This window comes from Thunnus thynnus, chromosome 8, assembly GCF_963924715.1.
Source record: "Thunnus thynnus chromosome 8, fThuThy2.1, whole genome shotgun sequence".
NCBI classification, from domain to species: domain Eukaryota; kingdom Metazoa; phylum Chordata; class Actinopteri; order Scombriformes; family Scombridae; genus Thunnus; species Thunnus thynnus.
Genome location: NC_089524.1, coordinates 32277013 through 32300615, shown reverse-complemented (window position 1 = coordinate 32300615; position 23603 = coordinate 32277013). Strand labels below are relative to the sequence as shown.

Below are 23603 nucleotides of genomic sequence, written 5' to 3'. Positions count from 1 at the left end.
AGGAGTGCTCTCTACAACTTCCTGCGCTTTACTGCTATGTATGTCCGCTCAATAAGCCCAATGTGTTGGATCGCTAAAGACAGGACTGAAATCAAGGGCCACTCCGTCTACTCTGCTCTGTGACTTGCAAGCACCCTGACATTCACACCATGGCTCAGCTGTCTTTTTTTTTACAGTGACACAATGAGAAGGATTCGGATGCCTCAATTAAGTCACTAGATGGCAGGCGCATCTACTGATGGAAAACCTCCTTTAAAATAAGTGACAGCTGCTCCATTGTTGTGTTGCAGTGGTGTTGCGTCAGGTGTAATGAGACGTCCAAGCTTAAAAGTCACAGATATTCAATTAGTGATGGCTGACAGCTGTTTATATGAAGCCTAGTACTTTGTCCTGAATTTGTCATCTCAATCCAATCTGACTCCTCCCTCGATGTCACTGAACTGCACATAGAAAAGTGTGTGGTAGAGTTTCATTTTCCCTAAAATGTACAGAACGTTCGCTGTACATCAACATGTCTTAAGAATTCATTTAAATTCAACACAGTCAACAAGACTGGTTTGGATTGACAGTTGTTGGCTGTTTTAAGTATAAATGCATAGTTCAAGCACATGATCAAGCACACATGTTGACCTTGTACTGAAGTCATGATGAATATATATATTTGTTTTATCACAAAACTGTCTTTCTTACGTATCCCTTTTGGCACACTCGACACACTTGGTGTTTTTGAGCATGATACTTCATTCTTGACTTTGGAAACAGTAGTTTCCAAAAAAAAATCAACTCAGGGCTCACTTACTAGCTTTTTCTGGAGCTTTCAACCACACTCATGATCTGCCACAGCAGATGGAGTTTGCCAGGGTTTATGATACAGAGCCGTTCCATACTGAGCAAACTCCATCTGAGTAAAACCATGAGATGTGGTTCAACAGTAAAAAAAATCTAGTAAGTAGACCTTGAATGAAGATATATTTTTTAAACTTTCTGTCAAACTTGGTGTTTTTGTTGACATTGTTTCATGGATTCCCCCTCCTGCATGTCTGCTTGCACTGTCGTTACTTCATGGTTCATATTTTTAAGTCTTCAGTGAAGCACTTTGGAACTTTTGAGAACTGCTCAGCAGATAAATAACTGCCATTTCATTTTTAAGACTTTATGAGCTTTGTGTTTTGATGCTTGTCAAAGTTGATTTTCAGAGAGTCAAAACAATCTGCTTATTTTATTCTCTCTTGTAATCCTCTCTCTGTCCTCCCTTCACTTTTTGTCCCTTTTCACTGTCCTCCATGGTTTTCTCTCCGTTTGTCCCTCGCTGCCTCTCCATGTCTGTCCCTCCTTGCCAACCCCTCTCTGGCTGTAGAGCCTGCTGCTAAGGAGGCAGAGGTCCCCCGCCGCTTCTCTCTCACCTCCTCTCTCGCCTCCTCTTCCTCCTCCTCCTTTGCAACGCGACGCACAAAAGGTACCTGATTAGCTGTTCAAGGTCTTCCTGCCTCCACCTTTTTCTATATTTCTCTTGCCTTACACTCATTTTCTATTCTGTTCACATTCACCACTCTTACACACACACACACAGCCAGCCAATAAATGTACACATATACAGTTGTGTAGCTCAAATAAAGGCCAATATGAACAAATATATTCTTTGCTTTCTACAACTTTTATCAAAAAGTATGTTTTTTTTCTGCTACAGCTTACAAATCTTCTCAGTTAGTACACAAAAGAGAACTCTATATGTGCATATACTGTACCCATCAGAATGCTGTTGTTTGAATGAATCTCTGCTGAGATGTGATGGAATCATTTATGACAGATCCAAGGTCCATTTACCACAATGTGCAAATAATAATCAATCTAGAACCAAACCATCTGCCTACTATTTCACTATTTCAGGGAGAAAGAAAACAAAAAACGTTATGTCTCAAAATGATTGTATGTCAAGGGTATTTTAGAATTAGTTATCATACTTCATTTAAAGGGCAAAATTATCATTCAAATACAATAATGATAATACATGTGGCAACACTGATCACACATGAATTAAGCAGTAACATCACCATTACTGTGTCCCGTTTACAGCAGCCTGCGGCAGACAAAAAGAGCCACAAGGGACTTTCATCTTCAACCATGTTCCAGCTAATGTCTAATAATTCTTATCTGCAAACATGAACTCAAAATACAACCAAAGAGCACTGTGGAAAACTTCACCGCTAACGTCCGTCAAATATCAATAGTTTTAGATGCTCCTGCCTCTTGAGTCAGCTCTGCTCAGAGGCTTGGAGACAAATTGACCATTTCTATCATTATTTTTTCTCTAATAAAACCATACATTTAAAAATCACTTTAATTTTAAATTCATTTTTGACTTCAAAAAAAGATTCCTAATTGGACTCTAAAGACAACATCCTCATACAATTGACATACAGTACACGTATAGAAAGGTTTATGTCGGTAGGATGAAAGCTAATCATTTATATACGTTCAAGGTTAATGTCAGGGTAGGAAGATAAAGACACCACATTTCCTATTAAAAGATGAGTTTATGTTGGTTTACCCTACAAGTTACCCTTTTCCAAACACTCTTTTGCACAATTCTGCATCAGTCATAATGATAATACACATTGGAATTGAATCAGTAGTGAGAAATGTGTCTTTGTGTGTGCATGTATAGAGCGGGGGCAAAAAAAGCTATTTTCTTAATACCTTCTCCCCATTTACTGTGCTCTTGAAATTTATGAGATGCATACAGAAAGTCAAGCCTTTGCTGAGAATCAAAACATGTTCAAGGGGGGAAAAAAAGCAGCAAATGAGTAGACATACATATTCTTTTTAAAAAAGTGACGGTAAGGAAATAAGAATTTTGATAAGCTGACATTTGGAACGTAGGGTGACATTCAAAGTGGCAGTACAAGTGCAATTTACCGTAGGAATACAGATGAGAAGTTCATTTTCAACCAGGCAGGGGAGGGAATTAAAAACACAAAGAAGAGAGAGCTATTGAAGGTTTCTCTTGAACTCTCTCCATTCAGTCTGTTCTCTGCTTTGATTGTATTTCTTTTTCCTGTGTGCAGTCGAGAAAGTTTCAATAACATACGACCGATGAGAGTGCTGCAGGTCACCATGCCTGTATGTGCTGTGGGTTTTTGGCCTCTGATGTTAATTCTCCTCTACCTTGTGCACTAATGTCAGGCAAAAATATAGTATATTATAGTAGATTTATGAAACACGCACACATAACACTTATGTCATGCAGATTTACTATAGGCTTTCCTAATCTCTGCCTTTTATTTCCATGCACAAACTGAATTATTCAAAGAGTAATTGCATTTTTTTTTAATAACATGGGTCTTATTTTTGTAGATGTTTCATTTCAAAAACGTACTCACCAAGTTGAGACCTGTGAACATAGTGATGTCACTAAAAAGAAGCGCAACACGATCAGTCAGACGATCAGGTGGATTTTAGACAAACTCTGACGTCAGCCAAACTTATTTGGGGGAGAAAGCAAAGGCTTATGGTAAAATGATTTAAATCCATCACAGTGTAAAGACTCACTTCCTGCTTCAACTTTGACCTGCTGTCCTTAATGTAGTTGAGCACAGTTTTCCAGTGCAACAATGGACTATGACTAACATTCCTGCTCACTTTTGGTTTCTCCCAATAAATTGGTTTAGATAATCTAGCTAAACTGTTGGCTTGTGTCTAATCTGTCTGATTGTCTGGTCACTGACAGACTTTCAAATTTGACAAGGTTTCCAGATTTCAGCAATTACTCCAGTGACCATGAGTACCGAAACTTTGAACTCTTTTGATGTTTACTGAGATGACTTTAGGCCATAAATAGGGCTTGGGTTTGTTAGCATTTCATCAAGTCTGAATTCAGTATCCAATCAGCTCCACTGAGCCACTGAGCAAATGTATTCAAATTAGCTTTCAGCAATTAAAGTGAAAAGTTTTATAACATAAAGTTGCACTGCTGTCTAAAGGATGTTTTGGGGTTGGATAATGCTTTTTAAAATATTGGTACTTAATTAAGCCTGTGGTTGCATGTGTTTCCGGCCAGGTCCCCTCTCTGCTAGCATTAAGAGCAAGAGACACGAGATAAAGAGTGATCCCACTCCATTTGGTTATGAAGGTACATGAATGTGTATGTAATGTGCAGGCTCTGAGCATGCTGGGCCTTTTACTGTAGCATGTTGTTAGGTTATTTAGTAACTTATTTTTGTGATGATTTTTTTTTTATTATTTCTGGATGCTGTGTGCCGTGTGTGTGTATGCGTATTGGTGTGTTTTTTCAGTTATCTTTTCCATGTCTTGCCTGCTGTGATTAGTGATGTGACGTGTCAAAATGACCACTGGGTTGTTGTTTTGGTGTGACGTAAGGTGAAGTTTGTTGGGGGGGGGGGGGGGGTTTGGCTCATTGCCAGCTTGGTTGGTTTCTGCATGAGTAGACAAGTTGCACTGCTGTTTTCAAACACTCCACTTTGGAACTTTTGCTTTTGGTTGATGATGTTGAGTAACGATCATGATGAGGAGGATGGTGTAAAGCATTTGGCTTCCCTCTAGATACTTTGCGTGGTGCTATGGCTGCAGTCAAGAAACGTCAGAGCATGACTAGCAGCACTGCTACTGCTGCTGGCGGCACCTCGGCCGTCCCCAGATCCACCTCCCAACCAGGTAACAACTGCAGAGGAGGACTCATCACCTCCAGCTGTTTTTGTGCTCGTCTTCATGGTGGAATTGATTTCGGTTACGTGTGTTGATTTGTTGGAGAGCAAATTGAGTTTGTTTTCAGAGTTTCTCATGTTTAATCTCATCTTCTTTCTGCAACAAATTGAATTCTACCCAAGAAAAAGTTCTCCAAAAACCTTAACGCCTAAATAAATGCACTTTCAATCAACAAGTCCTCATACCTGAAGAACAAAATACTAGCTGGTTTGTAATGACCATTACAAACCTAATGGCAACTAAAGCTAATTTGTTATAGTTAGGGAAAGATGATGGTCATTGTGGTCAAAAGGTCACGCTTGAGGTTTGTTCTACATGTTCTCAGGGTCATTCTGTGTGTGAGAAGTTTGGCTAGAGGTTTATATCTTGCAAATATGATGAAGCTTTCATGATGGTGTAAGACAAATTAGTTAAATGCTCAGTGACATTGCTTTCCTGTCAGTGAAGCACCATCACCTGCCAAGTGAAATAGTAATACCCCCTGGTTTACGGGTGCATTTTCATGCTTAATATGTGTATTGATTCTCTTCAGGCTGGACCCAGCGGCGTCTCCCTTCCATTGACACAGAGGACTTTGAGACGATCCCCTCCAGTGCAGAGGAATCCTCCAACTCCTCAGAAGAGGAAGGCAGCAATAAAAATGTAAGTAATGCTCAGGATTACGGCTCACTTTGACTGGAAAATGTAGAGAGGTTTTGAGCTGGATATCATTAGGAGCATTACTTGGATGACTTTCTAAAATGTATTCAATAGTGAAAATGAATAAAACCCAAATTTTATAATGAATTAAAACAAGACATGAGTTCAAAGCTTGGCCCAAGTGAAAAATGTAGCTCAACACAACCCAATCCAGTCCTACTGGGTCCCGTCAGCTTTCGCCATAAATCATCAGACTCCACGATCACTCACTGTCCCTCGACAGCTCTCTACTCATCCCTCGTTTCCTCTCCATTCATCTTTCACTCTCCCCTCTTCTCTGCTAAATCCCTTCCCGATCCCCCTGAAAGAAGACCCCTCCGTTACTTAATTACTTCCCATGGATGCGTGTCTCGTTAGCGGCAGTGCACTGACGACTTGACATTTAAGAAATGAGGGGAAAGAGGGGAAAGAGGGCGGGGGATTATAGCGGCACTGGTCTGCTGGGTATGGCAGCCTTTCCAGATCCATTATAATCTGTGTGATGTGCCATAGAGAGCCACACAGGCACTCAGGCAACACAAATACACACTAAGCATGTGAGTTGCTCCCGCGCATACAACACTCTTTAAAGGAATCCACATTTTTGCATCATGCAATAGATGGCAAATCTTTTTTTTTTTTTTTAATTTATTTTGTAAATTTGATGTTGTCTGGGTAATTCAAATTCAACCTGGGCTCGTATTTATAATAATTCTTGACGATTTCTGCCGAACAGAGTTAATTTTCAATGGAAATGAAATATTGAAAATGAACAGTCACACACTCAGTAATACCACTAAGCCAGGGGTTGTGCAGGCAACCATAAACACCAGCAGACGACTTAACTGAGTAACTCCTTCTCTCGCTATGAAGGTGCGTTAATCAGTGAACTCAACTCTCTGTGGTGTTCGAATGCAATCAAAAGCTCACACTCATCTAGACTGTACAAAACTACAGTACAACCCACAACCGTCAAGGGGGAGGCAGTGTGCAGTCGGCCTGTTGTATATGACTCATTGTGAATGCCTTAAGGCCGCAGTAATTCATACGTTCATATAAACAATGGGTCACATCACTAAGTGTAATGTGAAAGTGTTTCTCTTGGTGACAAACCCAGAGAGAATTATCACTCAACTCCGAAGTTCCCCTTAGAGCGTTTTAGCATCTTTCAGTTAGTTGTTTTGGTTTTACAGCCAGCAGCTTTATTGGTTTTGTTCAGTCTTGCTGTTCTCATCAACCTTGTGTGGAGCACAGCAGACAAGGAAAAAACCTTAAAAATCCACTGTACATTTCCTGTTTACCACCAAACAGCAGACACACATAGTTAGCTACTAGCTAGTGAACATAGTGGAGCATTTAGCAGCTAGAGAGCCAAATGTTTTTCTCGTTGGTGGAGACCAAACCAGAGCTAAAGGGAGAGTGACTGCTGGACTTACATTCATCAGGTGGACTCAGAAGTGTGTGATGTTCAGCTTGTTGTTGAGTTCTGCCACCAAGCACCCAAAACAACCTAATTATTTCTGTTTAACAAATCTATTCAGATTTCAATTGCAACATTTTGAAGTAAATCATTTTATAACTTAAATATTTGAATGAAACAAAGTAGTGGGACAGGTGCTGGATACAAAAAACATTAAAGTAGATACAGAATCAGAGCTCCTTTTTCTTTAATTGCAACGTTTCGATTGACTACAGGTCTTCCTCTGGCAAATACCTACAGGAAGGAAATGAGGCATATATATAGTCAAATGACATTGACACTACAATCATTTAATCACATGTGTCAAGACACCATCATCACTGCATTTTTCAACAGCTACTAGCTCCAAACACTGGAGGTAGCAATTCAGAATGATTAAATTGTGAAGCTTATATTAATATTAATATCATACTGTATTTATAAAAATTGAACAGGGAGATTCTGACCACTGAAAGTAGTGTAGATTGTTTAACTAGAGAAGAGACACCACTCTGTTTCTGGGCAAAGCATATTAATCAGGTTGCACTTTGGCTTTTGGGTAAGTTACCAAATTAACATTAATTAGAGCTCACATAATCTGCCACTGGTGACATTTGTCTTTTCAAGCAGAAAGGATTGCTAGCCTTGGAGTTTAGTGAATCCACACATTTTACCAGCCTGGAGTCACATCCAAAATGGAAGTGGTGAATGCAGAATTTGACTCAGTCCTTTCTTCCGGCAGGGAGACAGTAGTCGTTTCCGGGTGCAGCTGACCTACGAGTCTCGTGAAGCACGAGACCTCTCTCTGGAGACGGGCGACTTGGTCCAGTTTCTGGAGGAGGCGGAGAACGGACACTGGTGAGTTCCAGTTAGCTGTTAACTGTAGGACTGTGGAAAATCATTTTGTTCCCTCCCACTCATCGTTCCTCCTCCATTGTTTACTGACTTAATACTACATTAGAGACCTCAGTTCCCCATTTGTCATTTCAAACACATTTTTTCCTAAAAAGAGGTGCAAGAACACAGGATTACCAGTTTGTTCCCAGTGCAACAAGCACGTCTCACAAATAAGGCAAAAATAAGCTGTCTGACGTTACATTATACTTTGTTTATTGTGTGCCCTAAATAAACTATAATTGCAGTACAATGCTTTTTAGTTCTCCCAAGGTCTTTATATTTTTGGCTCAGCATTTCTATAGCTGAAGTATATTCTCCATGACAACAAAAGAAACATAGTTTGCCTACTATTATTGACTCTTTTTATTATTTTTTCTGCTTACTTTTTAGATTTGTCCTTTAGTCCCAGTGTGCTCAGCATTTTGTTGTTGAAAAGCTTGTTAGTGTCTGCATACTTGATTTTTATGATTGGCTGTAGAGAGCGTCAACACTGTCAACACTGTGACATCAGCACTAATGAGCTTGTCATGAAAATGGAATAACTGGTGCCAGAGGTCAATATTCAGGTAGTATTACACCGAGTTATAGCACCCACAAATTACTCAATTTCCCGCTGTCATCCAGTTGCAGAGCTGCAGCCCTGACACCTTGTGCATCCTGTAAGCACAAAAAATAGCAAAAACAGCTATTCTAGACTTGCAGATATACTGTAGAAATGCAGTATTTTAAATGTTTGCACAATAGGTAGTGAAGAAGAATACCCTCTTGGGAGCAGACTTAATAATTAAAGGAGAACACACATTTGGTTTGGAGACTTGATAATCAAGTGACGTCTGAGACAACTCTTTGATCAAACATATGCCAGTTGTCCTTTCCACCTCCTGACCCCTGCTGATTTGACCCCTCCTGTCTTGCCCCTGGATTTGCCTGGATCTTGTATGTAAATGCCCTCCCCTCCTATCTTTTGTTTACCATTTGTTGGTCACTACTTTGATCCTTACTGTATAAAGTCTTTCCATCTCTTCTGCTCTGGGTCAGTCTACTGTATCAGACCAGCTCTGTGTCAGTATGCTCACCGCATTTCCGGAATGCTATTAAACCACTTCCACCACAGCAAACTTTGAACAAGGACTTGAGTGAATTTTTCTTCAACAGTAGACAAATGATTTCAGTCCCACCAACAAGTACAGATATTAATCACCAAATCTACAATCCTCCTTTTATGTGTGTAAAAACAAAACCACTCTTAGTTCTGTAGGGCTTGAATGAATAACATCTAGCAATGTGACAGTGTCTCCTTGCTCAAAGTAACCTGGAGAACAGTCCGTATAAAGATGAACATTTATAAAATATACTGTATATAGTTACATACAGTGTATATACTTTAAAGGTCCATAAGATCCATAAGAAGATATCTTTGTGGTTTTAAGTACCAAAAACCATCTCTATATAGTTTTACATCTCCTCTCCTAAGCTTCTCTCTGGAGCTCCACCAAGAACAGGCTATTTTGTGTCTGCTCAGTGCCCCTCTCTTCTGATTGGCTGACTGTTTTCTGAGTGATGCACTCACAGGCCAACCACAGGTAATGAATTGTAGCCTAGCCTGTAGCAAGGTAACACCAGGGCTCTGGGTAAAACTCACCAGTAAATGGCGATGGCCACGGCTGAGAATAATCTTATGCACATTTGCTTCCTGACATTCAACAACTGTGCAGTGTTTCCTCCGTGACTGTCTGTCCTCTGCTCCACTCCGTGTATGTGTGTGCGTTAGCCCCGCCCTCGGTGAAACACAGAGAGCAGAGGAGAGGACAGAAACTAGTGCAAACATAAATGACAGTAAAACGTGCACATACATTGGGTAAATAACATAAACATATTTGTTTTCCTTCAGGAGGTGCGGGGGGTCCTGTTTGAGGGGCCCCTCCAAGGCAAATGCTGAGCGTATAGTTGTTACCTCACAAAAGTCCAAATGGCTCGTTTAAAGGCACAGTGTCTGAATACGGGCTGTGTGCATTTCTCCGTGGAGTGAGCATTTTGATACTTTCACAGTATTTATATAGCACCTAGGGACCGTCATGGCTATGTGTACAATAATTTAATTAAGTTTATTTTGCACTTACTTCTGAGCTTGGTCTGAAACATCTGGTGCAGCAGCTGTACAACTGGATGCATTTCAAATTTTCTCACAGCTCACTAATGATATTTTGGAACTCAAGACAGCTCACAGCTCATTTGGCGGTACTATTTGGTCATAAAATAAGGAATTGCACCTTAAAATCTGAAGTAAAGAATATATGACCATGCAAAACACTGCATGCTGGTACCTTACTGGCTGTGTAATAGTCCTTTGCTGAGCAGCTAAACGACAACTGTGTTAAATTTCCAACCAGGTGTCAGGGGAGGTGGCTGGTTTAGTGGCTGAGCTGTTGTTCCAAAAGAAAGTACAGGCCGCAAGTTTTAAAAGCCAGCACCTGGTGAAGCAATCACTGACTCATTAGCATTCATCAGCAGCCCTATCATCCACCTGCAGCTGTGTTATGGTCATTTTCTGCTATGGGACAACTCAGTGGGCCATATTAGTGTCGACGTTTCACCAGAAACCTGCTCAAATGACCCTAATAGCACTCTGTGCTACCTGCCGCTCTGCTATTTAGAATGCACTAATCATCCAGCTATCAGCTCATTGAAAAATTGCACCATTGTGGCCTTTTATTCATGCATTATTTGGCAACAAAATGAGGCAGTAGATTGCAACAGTCGTGGTGCCAACACACTTCTACAGAGCCAAGTTTTAATTGAAATTTACAAACGGTAGCTGTAATAACAGCGTAAATGGTGACATTGAAGCTTTGTCTCACCCTCAGCAATATGTTTCGACAAAACAGGACACACATCTGATTATCTGTCCCGGCCCTGCGAACAAATGACACAACTGTGATTAGATTGAGAGTTGTAGGCCTCATTCAAGATGGATTTTCAGTGTCAAAGAGTGTTACAGGATATCACAGTGCTTTTCATTAAAAGAAACAAAACAGATTATGTTATCTTTGTTAGATTTGTAAATCATGCAAATTCATTCACATCTCCAGTATGTCAAATCCATAGATGTGGAGGTGGTCAAAGTCTTCCAAACGTTGAGAATGATGTGAGGATGCAGTCATTCTGTTCCTCTAGACAAAGCACTTGAATTTGGAGCATAAATAAAACCCAACAGAACAAAGAGAAGATGTGCTGCCTTGTTCTATTTCCTCTTACTTTATTCTCACAGTGGTGACTTACCAGTAATTATGTCACTTAATTGTTTTCACTGATGATAGAGTAAGCTGGTCTTTTTCATCGCTGTCTCATGCTGCTTTAATTGTTTTTGTACTTTGGTATTAGGGAAAGGAAGTTTTCATATGCAAGAGAAAATCAAGGTAAAACAAATCAGAACTTGAAGTACAGAAAAGGTCATTCTAGGTAATATCCTACTTATTTTTAATCTCGCCTTCTTTGATAGGATGGACAGACCCTAACCCCCCTGTAACCTAAAGCATTTGATTGGTCAACCTGGTCATGGTCGTTTGAGGGTTTAGAATACTCTGCATCAACAAACTTACAATATATCCACTCAGTCTGGATTTAATGACATTGAATGGTGGTCTTTGGCTGATGTGAGGCATCCATACTATAAAGTGCCCAGTTGTATATAGCATAGCATAGCTTCCAGAAAAATCAGTTTCCAAGTCTTAATTGCGACTTTTGTTCATGTACTCAAGTACTATAACATTTTTGAGCAACTTGAACTTAATGAATGAGTGACTTAAATGTTATTCCTTTATATTTCATATGTATTTCATCTTTAACTAAACTTCATTTGAGCAGCCACAGTTAAACTGTAGAAGGCGAGACTTTCAACACATGCATTAAGTTCATTGCTCTCTCACATACACAAACATTCTTTATGCACCTCTCACTCTTCTTTGAATGTGATACAGTGGCTCCATGTGTTGATGGGGCACACTATTTTGGGTTGAAAATGTAGATGGGTGATGGTGATGCTCAAGCAGTGCCAAAGGTTTGATTATTTTAGCGCTGAACAGGTAATTTGTTCTCTCTGTATCTAACAACAGTTTGCCAGAGTATGATAACTGTGCTGCCTAAAGTCAAATAAGGACATTTTATGTTGTTTTTTTTTATCATCATATGTCTATTTTTTGGAGATGTTATCATTAGGAGTCACTGGCTCACAGGTAATGTAACTACAGCAGTTTATTTAATTCCTGGGCTTACTTTTGTTCTCAGTGGACCTCAGAAAATGACTCTCTTTATACATCCATTATGTGTCTGTCAATGTACTTCTGTGAAATAATAATAACAATTTTCAGTCCATAACAGTACTGAACTTATATTTTTCAGAGTGTACATGTATACATATCAGTAGTGCTAGGTATCAAAACTCTTTTTCTCTCTCCCTTTTTTTTTGGGGGGGGGGGGGGCTCTTGTACAGCTGCTCATGTTTGGACTACATTTGTGAAGTCCACCTTCCTCTATTTGCAGATGAATGTGATCATATTTCTCAAACTAAGGATGAAAATACTGGTAACATCATTTTGGTATCATATTGTATTGGGCCTAGCAATTAAAGAATTTCAAAGGATTCCCAACAGTGTGCATATTCCTGGCCAAAAGAACATGAACATCTCACAATGTCAGTCTGCCAGTGATATGTGCTATATATGCTGTCATACTGTAACAGACTGCCTACCTGTCCATGGCATACCCTGCTCTAGCTTGTATTGGATGGAGTTAGATTGTATCAGCGTTGATGATATTATGTAGGCTTGCATAAGGGAAACCTTTTTTTTTTTTTCTCCCCGCTTCCTCCACTATCTGTAATCATTACCCATACCATGGCTTCCCTGGTTAACAGTCTATCTAGAGTTTGGTCCACATTAATCAACCGAGACTGAGAAAGGAAATGAGACTAGTGCAACAACTGCTCCTCTGCTGCCCTGTTCTCTCTCTATAAGGATTAAGGGCTCAGCGTGGCTCATTTGGAATTAAAATTTCATTCACTTTAACATTACCCTGATGAAGCACTAGGAGATACAACAACAAAACATGTGACTAATGGTCTATTGCCAAATCAAGGCAACACAATAGCTTCAGATGAATAATAAATCACTCTTTCATTCACCACACCACCGCCGCATCTCTCCATCCATCTATCCTTTTTCGGATGAAAAACAGCTGCCACTGCCTTTATGGAGAAACCGCCTCTGGAATCCAGCACTGAAAGAAAGAGTGTTTGGTCTCATGCAAGCTCTCTGCATTTTGGAAGTGACTAATACTCTGTTAGATAAAAGCTTGACTTGCTTTGAATATGCTCATTTTTCATCAGCTCATGCATATTTCAGCCCATAAAACCATCTCCTGTCGTCTCCATCTATGGGTTTTTGCAACTAAAAGGTCTCACTCACTCGTGCTCATCTCTCCTCCTCACATGAAGAAAATGAAGAATTCATAAGTCCTCCCTTTTTTTCTTTTGCTTTTTTGTTGGATCATAGTTAATGTGCAACTGTACAGAACTTTACGCAATGTGACTGATGAACTTTGTGCATCTGTGTGTTATATACACCCCCGTGTATACTGTATGCATGTGCATGGGTGTGAGTTCATGAGTTTGTGCATGTCTCAGTGGAGATAAAGGCATGCTTTTTGTGATATCAACTTCTGAGACAAGTGTGTGTATATTTGTGTGTTTGGATGTGTGTGATACTGCTGACAGTCACTTTTTTCAACACAAGCGGTAATATGCTTGCTATTGTACCCCTCCCAAGAGTTGGTTGCACCTTTCCAGATTTAGGCTGTCATTTCACACCCACAACACACACACACACACACACACACACACACACACACACACACACACACACACAGTGTCCCTGTCCCAGCCCCTCTGGGCTTGCTGTTGGCAATGTGTGGTATGTTTGTATAAGGGCTGAGAACACATTAGCACATCCGACCACATCCTGCCAACACTAAGCCACAGTACAAGCAGAGTAAAGAGGGAATTACTTCACTCTGATGTCTAATGCCAGAGTCTGGAGGCAGCTTCTTACATCCTCAAAGTCAACTTTTTAGAAGTTAGAGGGGTGCTGGTGGCTTAGCTGGATGAAGACTAAGATTACAGTTATGATTTGGGAATCATGAGTGATGGACAGAGTTGGACAGAGTCCATTCCAGACTGGGCCAGTTGCTGTTGCTGCTGGCAAAGTTAAGAGATAAAATCAGCAGAGGAATTACATCCTTATTAGACAATTCTTCAGGTCATGGTTTACACCTAGTGCCAACACACAGTGCCGATGCAGGGTTTAGAGTTTAGAGAAGCAGTAAATGTGTGTGGTTTTAAATTCTAATTGTTTGCAGTAATGGAAATTAGGGAGGAAACAGACATATGGTCATAGGGAATATTGTTTTACAAGTTACCAGTTCATCAGGTTGCAGAGCAGAGCCACAAATCAACTGAAATACACTTTGCTTGTATGAAGTTCACTCACACATCCAACTCTGCACAGTTTGCTCTTGTGTCTCCATTCACCATTTCACCAGATGTTACTACTTTTTGCCTTTCCCTTGCAAACTGCAAGATGTCCATTTCTGTTTTGATAACAGTCACACACCAGAATTTGGATTTTGGGGGTTGCCCAGTGGTGTAACTTATAAAATTGTGTACCTATCATTCATTGTTAACTGAACTTGTCAATGTATTTACTCAGTTGTGCTTATGACTGTGAATGACATGAATCATTATTTGATCTGTTCTATTCATAAGTTTTGATCACCTTTATGTCAGTTTCAGCTTCAAGAGCAGCTGAGAATCATGTTTTTGCTCACCTTGCTTCAGCGGTGTACAGGTGTACTGAATTGACTGTTGGGCGTGGTTGAACAGTACACCAAAAAAAAAAACTTTTCCAAAGCTGAGGACAGCTGGTCAAAAGCAACAACCATACATATTTAATGCTTTACAAGGGACAAGTTGGTTTGATTCCAGGTTTCTCTCTCTCTCTCTGATTGTGTGTGTGGTCTATAATCCAGCTCTGCAAAACTAATTATGCCATTTAACTGACAAACCACTCATTTATGACTCTTTAAAACCATCACAAATACATTTCCCTTTCCTGTCTAGGTTTTGATTGAATCATGAGACTCCCAGTGCACCAGTGTTTACTCTGTCTCACACTCCGTAGGAATGTATTCTCTGTTTCAGGTGGTGTTATACAGTCACATGGTTGCACCTCACTTCAGCGCTTCTTCTTCACTATAGGCTGTCTGGCTGTTCTATTTTCAGAGGCTGTTTCTAGACAGCAGTCACAACAAGACTTACAGTATGGAAGTTGTGTTGCTTTAGACTTCATATGAATATTAAGGATAATCTGTCAAGACCAGTTAAGAACATTTATTTCATTCTGTTTTATGTTCTATACTTGCCAAGAAGTCTGTAGTCTATATATTCTGTTTCATGTTTTAGTCTAGTTGCAAACCTTCAGTCTATCATGTCTGAGTCATTCAGTTTGAAAGAGATGTGCATCCTAAACTTTGCAAGATGTTGTGAACTCGAGTACATCATCACATACTTGTACAAAAAAAGTGTGAAATGCGTCAGATTTACAGCTGTATTCTACCAATCCTGTTATTTCTTAATGAAGCGTCTTGTAATGTAATCTGCTACTAATTATAGAGAAAAAAAGAGACAGTGTTCAGAGACAGTACATACAATGTACATGCACCCACTTCTTAAATAGTGTTTTGATGAAAGAACCACAGAATGATGGTAGGTTACTATAGGTTACCCCAGGAAATAGGTTAGAAGAGGTTGTGAGCACATGTCATTTTGCTTCACTTCATTTATTTATCCTAATGTGATCATATTACACCATTTCTTTTTGGAAGGGTTGTTTCTTTTGTTTTGCTCTAACTAGTGAGTAGCAACCGACACCATTTCCAGATGACACAGAGGCTGTGGTGTGGTTACTGGGAGCGGTTAAATTTAACGGTTTTCATGATGATAGAAGAAACGTGCCAGTTAAAGAGTTATTATTTCCATAGATCAACTTACAATAACCTGCCTTTTTTTTAGCAGTATTCTTCATGAATGTGGTGAAGAAGCTACCTAGAGCAAGATCCTCAAGCAAATATTCAGTTATTTGGTTTGGAACTTTGTTCCTCATCTAGTTTGAATTGTATGTTTGCCTGTAAATTACAGCTACACAAAAGAGATATTTTAGATTTTTGCATGTGCAGACTAGAAGTTGACTTGGTGTTATCTTGAAATGTGTATTATCAGCATACATTGTTATTCTTTATTCTATATTATTATAAGTCCCACTATTTTACTGTTGTCGGACCTTCTGGCCTAAAATGCAATTTCTATAGCAAGTAAGAAAAGGTAGGGAGATAAGAGACAACAATGTTTCTTATCCCTTTGAAAGTATACTGTTTGTGAGAATTTACCATTATTGATGATTTTGCTTCTTGAAATATTACACACTGTTGTTATCCGGTTAATTATGTTAGTTATTTTGTATTTCTGTCATGTTTTGACCTTTGATCCAGAACTTCCTTTCTTATAAAGTTCTTTGTGTTCATATATATTGTTATTTTGGTTAAACAGGTACAGTACATAGCAAATTCCTTCTAGGTGACTATTAGAAAACTGTGGGACCTGAAAATAAAGTGTCACTGTATTGACTTCTCCTGTGAGCGAGTGAAGACCCTCCCCTGAATTGTGTTTCATGTTCTAGGCTAGTCAAGAACCTTTTAACAGAGAAGACAGGGCTGGTCCCGTCCAGTATACTGCAAACAGCATCTGAAGGAGGTCACTCATTAAGTAACAACCCTGCTACTCCCAACTAACCACTGGCAGCCTTGCTATAACACACTAACTCACCCAATCCTCCCTCCCCTCCTTTACTCCAACTTCGTCTATCGCTCCCTCGCTCTCTCACATGGCAATTTGGGCCGGGAGCCGAGGGACTGGGCGGGCCGCTGCTTTGGGAGAGGGAGGGACTGCTGGATAGGGTTCAGGTTGGATGGAAGGATGGAGCGGATGGGGAGCTTTGGAGTTGAATAATCAGAGCATGATGTGACTGATTGCAGCACATTCCCTCTACCACACTCTCCCCATGATTTCTCTCTCCTTCTCTCTCTGGGTGCTGGGAGTGGACGTAGGAAGAAGAAAAATCATTTGAGGCCAAGATTTATTATCTGTGGCGTTAGACTGTACATGACATGTGACTTCTTTCCTCATTTTGAAAAAAATATTTTTTGTCATATCAGAGTCTACATAAGGTATTTTATGGAGTAGCAAAGGGTTCCAGAAGTAAAAGTCCTGTTCATTCTCTGAGAAGACAATTTTAGGTGGCTGGCTCTTTAAGACATTTATAACATTAAATGAATTATCAGGTTCTTTGATCAAACGTCAGCGGTACAAGACTGTGGACATAAAAGATTAGAACAGGAGAGGTCAAATACAACTCACAAGGAGTCATGAGAAACATCCAATCACTGAATGTAGAACCTGTGCCACTTATGTTTTAAAGTAAACCTATAAACTTTCAGCACTTTAACTCAGTTTGGATTCTATGTTAATTTTGGATTTTGGCAACTATGGCACTGTGTTTTGTTCCCAATTGCAGCAATAAAGCTTTGATTTAGGCACCTGAGGCTCATGGGTTGTAGTATTTAGAGCCATTCGCTATGCCAAGTTAAAAAAAACATGATTTTTCAGAAACAAAGTTTGAATAATTAAAACTGCTGGCCATAACATAAACCTACGGCATGGTTAAAGAGCAACTTAACACCTTGTTTTATCTTAAAAACTGCACTGAAACACTCAATCCTCCTCACCACCACCACCTCCCTGTAATATCACAGCTACTCTAATCAGTTTCTGATTTGTAAATAGTGTTCACATCAACATCCAAATCAGAAATAGGATATTTTTTTTCTAAAAGTTACGTCCAAGTTGGCAGTTGATAATATTAAAGTGTCTAAAACTGACTATTAAACCCTAATTAAATGGATGTAGTCTTACATTGTCAAAGCTTTTCTAATGCTCACACACAACTCTGCAGTCATAACATGCCTGGAGTTGTCAGACAATGCAAGTTGTGAACACTGGAATCTTTCCCATCTTTACTATTCATCTTATATGGCGTGAACACAACATTAACACTGACACTCCCAATCATTAAAGCTCTGTAGAAGAATGTAGAACATGATGTTGTCATGTATAGGTGCATGGGGTACAAGGCAAAACAATCAAGTGATTTCATATTTAATTTATTGACTCAAAAATGAAAATGTATTGTTGAGTTACCCAATAAATGATCCAAGAGACTCATGTGTGTCTATGTTGAGGAGGGTTAGGGTTAGGTGAGGAGGTCATTAAAAGGCAACTTTAAAATAGGAATTTACAGCAGGGAACAATACTTCTGGAACCAGTGGCTTCTCTCACTTCACCACTCTTTATGAGAGCTCATATACATACACTTTTTATATCAGTCTGTACCTTACATGAAACTTAAGTACTGCAATGCTGTGTTGATGAGTTCATGGTTTAGAGCCACAAACTATACTTTTTCCCAACAAGACAGCCACTCCTGGCATCTGTACTGTTTCTCTGTGTTCTCTCTCCTCTCACTTCACCGTCCCTTCTGTCCTCCATCCATCTCTCCACCATCTCCTCCCTTTCACGCCGGCTTGAAGACTGATCTTTGAAGTGTTTGTTGTGGCCTTGCTTGTTTTGTTACGGAGCTCTGTCCGTCCCTCTTCAAAACAACTATCCCTTCCTTCTCCTCTCGTTATTTTCCTTCACCTTACTCGCCCTCTCTTTCTCTTCCTTTTATCTCTTTCTGAGTTTTTTTTTTTTTTTTTTTCTCACACTTGAGGAGGACAGAACTCCACGCTCTAGCAGTTGACCTTCAGTATTTTGGTTAAGTGGAGCCCATTAACAAAAGGCCCTCTTCACCTGTCTGTGTTGATTGCCCTTGTCTGACTTCCCTATAATTCTTTATGCACTCTCCTGGCTGATATTGTTGCAGATATTGAACGCCTCATTATTATGTCTCCTTGTTTTACACTCCTCTTAAAGCTGCATTGTTTAGTGTGTTATGTTTTATTGGCACTGCACTCCAGGCTGTGCATCCCCCTTTCTTATACACTGTGTTTGAATGCCACAGTTTATTCATATACCCCATGCTTGTTTTGTATATTTATTACTATGAAATCAACTTAGTTATGAAGACAACTTATAGCATTGAAGCTGACTTGAATTTTTCTTTTTTTTTCCAGATATCTTCAGTGATCTGTGCACAGCAGCACTCTCTGACTCGGATGAAAATGAAGCCAGTACCTGGGGAGATGTGTCTCAGGACAGCAGATAAACATGGAAGACTGTTGTAGTTCATTACGTTGGACTGACTACAAACATTTTCTATCCTTCAATGGATGTCAGACATGGCAGACAATTCTTACTGTAGTTTTTCAAATGTAGTTCCCTAAGCTGGACTTTTAAATATTGACAATTATGAGTCTTCTCATTGTAGTTCTATATATTGGACTACAAATATGGCCTGCTTTTTTTTTTCAACTGTAGTTTTTCATGTTTGACTCACTGAAGCTTCTCAGTGGAGCCTCTGGACAAAGCTGGAACCTTAACATGCCTGAATGCCACAGCGGGAAAGCCATATATGACTTTTAATTCACGGGAGTACCAGCTGTCATCTGTGGAGAACTGAATACTGCATGGATGTGCACACTGAACTTTACATCCTATGTTGGATGAATTCAGATAACGTACTGTAGTAACACAACTACAAATGCAATTTGTGAGTGGTTGGGTTGGATACCTGCAAACTCATCTGCAAACTGCCCATCTCTGACATGGATAACCTTTAGGGAAAAGTGATAAAGTCCATGTGCTGGTTGTGAACAGGCCTTGTTTTGCTGCTGTGCTGCTCTGAAACAAAACTCTGTCCAACCAGCTTCTGCCTCTGCTGCCCTGCTTCAGCTTTTCAGGTTCAAACTACAGACACTTCATTATAGCTGCAGCCTTTAGTAGAACCTAGAAGTTGTCTTGCTTGCCTTTCTTCGCTCTGGTAGAGCACCCACATAATGTCATCACATTACATCACATATATTATCTGAGCGTGCCTGTTCTCACACCCTGTACACTTGTGATCTGTATAAATTGCTCTACGAAGCTGAGAGATATCTCACTTTCATATCTGGATTTATTACCCAGTGCTCTTGAAGAGAGAAAACTACTTTTACATATGGTTTACTCTCTCTGGAAAGGACGTGTATTATATCTTCACAGCTATTACAAAATGCTAACAGGCTAAATGATATTCACTGATGAGATATTTTGTTTGGGACTGCAACCAGTTGCTAAGAGACCATCTAGCATTCTTTTACTGAACACTCACAAACTGTGTTGATGATGTTCCTTTAGTTTTTATGTGGAAATGAATACTTAGCTTCCATTAAAAGCACAAATGTTCCTACAAGCTGCCTCTTTTTAGTCCAAGAAGATTGTTTTTTGGTCAGATATTTGGTCAAAATTTCCATTTTACCATATTTTGTTTTGACTTGGTTTAGCAAACACTTGCCTAATTACACATTGTGCAGACATGGAGTTACATTAACATTCATTTGGAATGGTGTTTTTGGTCAAATATTCACTCTCCTTCTAGCTGTGTCGCTAGCTTTGTTTGGCTGCTGCCTTGTGCCACACAGGCAGCGTACAGCTTGTGTAGCGTAGCTTATTTTCCTCCTGCGTCCAGAAACAATGCTGATGAGAGTGGTGATCCCAAATAGTAAATTTGCAGTCTGGAAAACCAAACCAAACAGCTAAAAGAGGCAATAAAGCTTGAGAGAAACTGCAGTCGCGTGCAAATTCTCTGAGGGTTTGTTGCTACAAGTGACCCCTTTCACATTACAATCATGATAAGTGCAGCTTTTAAAAAATCTAAGTTTACAATGTCAGAGCTGCAATCTTCCTCTTTCAGCTAATGACTGCTAAATTACTTTCCGGCAGAAAATACACGTTGAGAAATAAATCAATCATAATGTGTTCCTCAGATTATCTTTCTTCATGGAGAGTGAATAGCAGACGGAGGCAGCCAAATGGCTTTTGATGGAAATTAAGCATCACTGCAGCACATCTCTTTTTTAGATGAATGGGGTGCTGGTGTAAATTATGTTTCAGAATACAGATTTGTTTCTGTGACATGTTATGCTACTTGGAGTTATCTCTGCATAATGGGATTTTCACTAGCAAGCTTTGATTCGCTGCATGCCAGCCACCGCTATCTAGAGACAGGACATATTCAAGCATTGTTTCTGATTTGTGTGCATGTAAACATTCAACCTTATGTACAATAAGATAGGAAGGGAGGATGTTGAAGAATATATCGACTTTATCCCATTGTGAGTAAGCTCAATTTTAGTGGATGATATTCAGAGCATTGTATTCATTCATGCACACAGATCTCTTCCTGTCCTGTTGATTTATCTCTGTGCCCATATAGCCTCAGCTCGTGGCTAGCAGTGTTCAGAGACCAGATTGATTGTATTCTCACCTTGAAATTCCTTGAAGGATTTGCGCGCCGGGTTGTTTTGCTCAGTCCAAGCAATAGTTCAGCTTTGTAGCGGCATTATCTGATTCATGAGAGTCTTTTGAAGTCCATGCCAAAAGCCCTTACACCAGTGTTTTTGTTACTGAGATATTAGCATTTGTTAGCAATTTGTGAGCGTTGCCAGCACAAGTCAGGTGGGCTGAAAGGCATTTCTTTGACAGATGGCGCTCATGTCCTTTTTTCTAGAGTAAACTATATAGTGGGAAAAGCCAGGGATTGCAAGTGATTTTTCAGGAAAAGCTTTTTTAGCGAGCAGCACCTGAGCTGTTTCCTGACATCGATTTCACCTTTTCACAGAGGAAATAGCACCGTACACTGAACAGCCCTTTGGAACCTTCATTCATGCAGGGCTGGGAGGACATTTTAGTAAATGTAAATAAACATCAGTGTTAGTCTAATATTGCATATTTTTGTGTGTAAATATCCATTTTCTGTATGACTGCTGTATTATTGCACACACTTCTCCCTCAGAGGCTTTTTGGCATTGTAACGCATTTCTACTGACAGATGGAAACCTCTGGACTATTGACTGAGAAATCCTTTCAAAATGTATTTACAGATAGATGCCACATCACGTCAAAGGAGGAGGCTCAAATGTTTCATATTTGTAACAGTTTTAGATGACAGCTCCTTTGATGTAACTTATTATAAATGAACAACAGACCAACTTGATAAGAAAAGGCTTAATATTTTATGTCAAAATGAGCACTCTGACCTGGACAAGCAAAAGTAAATGTGTAAAAATTAATGGATGGATGATGCAAACATGTATGTATGGATGGATGGAGGATGAGGAGGATGATACAGGGACGAATGGATGGTTTGTTTGATTGATTGGTGGTTGATGGTTGAATGGCTGGGTAGATATATTCATGGATAGGTAGATGATTGGATGGATGGATGGATGGATGGATAGATGATGGATGGATGGTCAGTTGTATGACTGGAAGGATATCAAGTTGGATGGATGGATATTTTGACACTGGGTTACCATCTGGAACAGAGGGCAGAACTCTATTAAAGGTCATATACATTGATATATTACACTGTCTTTAAAGAAATACACTCTTGAACATACTGTACATTTTGTGTATCCTATGTTAAATGAAAAATATTGTATCTTTGTAAAGAAAAAGTTTCTATTGTGCTGCATCCTGCTGCAATGTAATTGCAATTTCACCATATTATAGAATGTATCGAGTCTGTATAAAGTACAGTCTGTCATTGTAATGTACATATTGCTTCATTGTGATAATATGCATTTACAACATGAAATTTGTTATTGTGGTTTTTTAAATGCAACTTTAAATGCAACCATAACTTGGATGCACACATGTATCATTTCATGTTCAGAAATTAAGACATTTCCCATCAGCCTTTTTACTTCCTGTTGTGAAATGAATGTTGTGGCCTGAGCAGGAAGACTATTTAAAGTCAGATAACAGCTCTTGATAAGAGCCACCATGTATTCAGCAGGTAAGCTAACATGATTAAAGGGTGTTGTTAGAAAAATGGAACTGGAACAATGCTAAGAATTTGATTTTTTATAAAAACAAGATTTATGAACATGAAAAAATGAAAAACAATTTTTCTGGCTTTGTCTATCACAGCTTTCCCCTTTTGCTGTTTCAGTATCTTAGTAAGTTTTTGCTGGAGGAACAGCACCTTCCTCCCATTTTGTTCCATCAAGTAATCCAACACATTCACCACCAAACTTGACCTGGTGTTGTGCACACATTGTAAATACACCGAGCTGATAGCAGCTAAAGAAAGACTAAAGAAAGAAATGAACTCCAATTTAGCATCACAGTTCTATAAAAAACTGAATGCATATGATAACTAGTATTGTGTAATTGAATAGTACTTATGAAATTTGTCATATCAGCTGTTTAACAGTCACGTGTGTTTTATGCATCTGAGGAGATCAGCTTCCACTTTAACCAGCGCACATGTCTAGACGAGATGAATAATTGCTCATGAGTCACATTCGTCTCATTATATAATGCTGCAACCTGAATCATCTTTTTACCTCATTTTCGTCCATGCACGTGTGTAAATGCGTGATTTAAACCTTTGGACACAATATTTGACTATTTACTACCAAATACTACAAAATGCATGTCATTTTCTCTGCAGTCATGATCCTTAAAAATATTTTATTT

General features: G+C 39.4%; 1 protein-coding gene across 5 annotated transcripts in view; it reads left to right on the top strand.

Annotated features, from left to right (window-relative positions):
- The window catches only part of mcf2l2 (MCF.2 cell line derived transforming sequence-like 2), a 154014-nt gene extending 132284 nt beyond the window's left edge, over nucleotides 1-21730 (top strand). For 4 of the 5 annotated variants that reach the window (XM_067597970.1, XM_067597966.1, XM_067597968.1 and 1 more), the window contains exons 28-31: nucleotides 5255-5364; nucleotides 7602-7717; nucleotides 16543-16616; nucleotides 19094-21730. In XM_067597970.1, coding sequence (XP_067454071.1) covers nucleotides 5255-5364; nucleotides 7602-7717; nucleotides 16543-16616; nucleotides 19094-19185 — 392 coding nt within the window. In that variant the 3' untranslated portion in view covers nucleotides 19186-21730. The remainder of the gene's footprint in view (nucleotides 1-5254; nucleotides 5365-7601; nucleotides 7718-16542; nucleotides 16617-19093) is intronic. The other variant, XM_067597969.1, reaches the window with a different exon arrangement.
- The last annotated feature ends 1873 nt before the right edge of the window (nucleotides 21731-23603 follow it).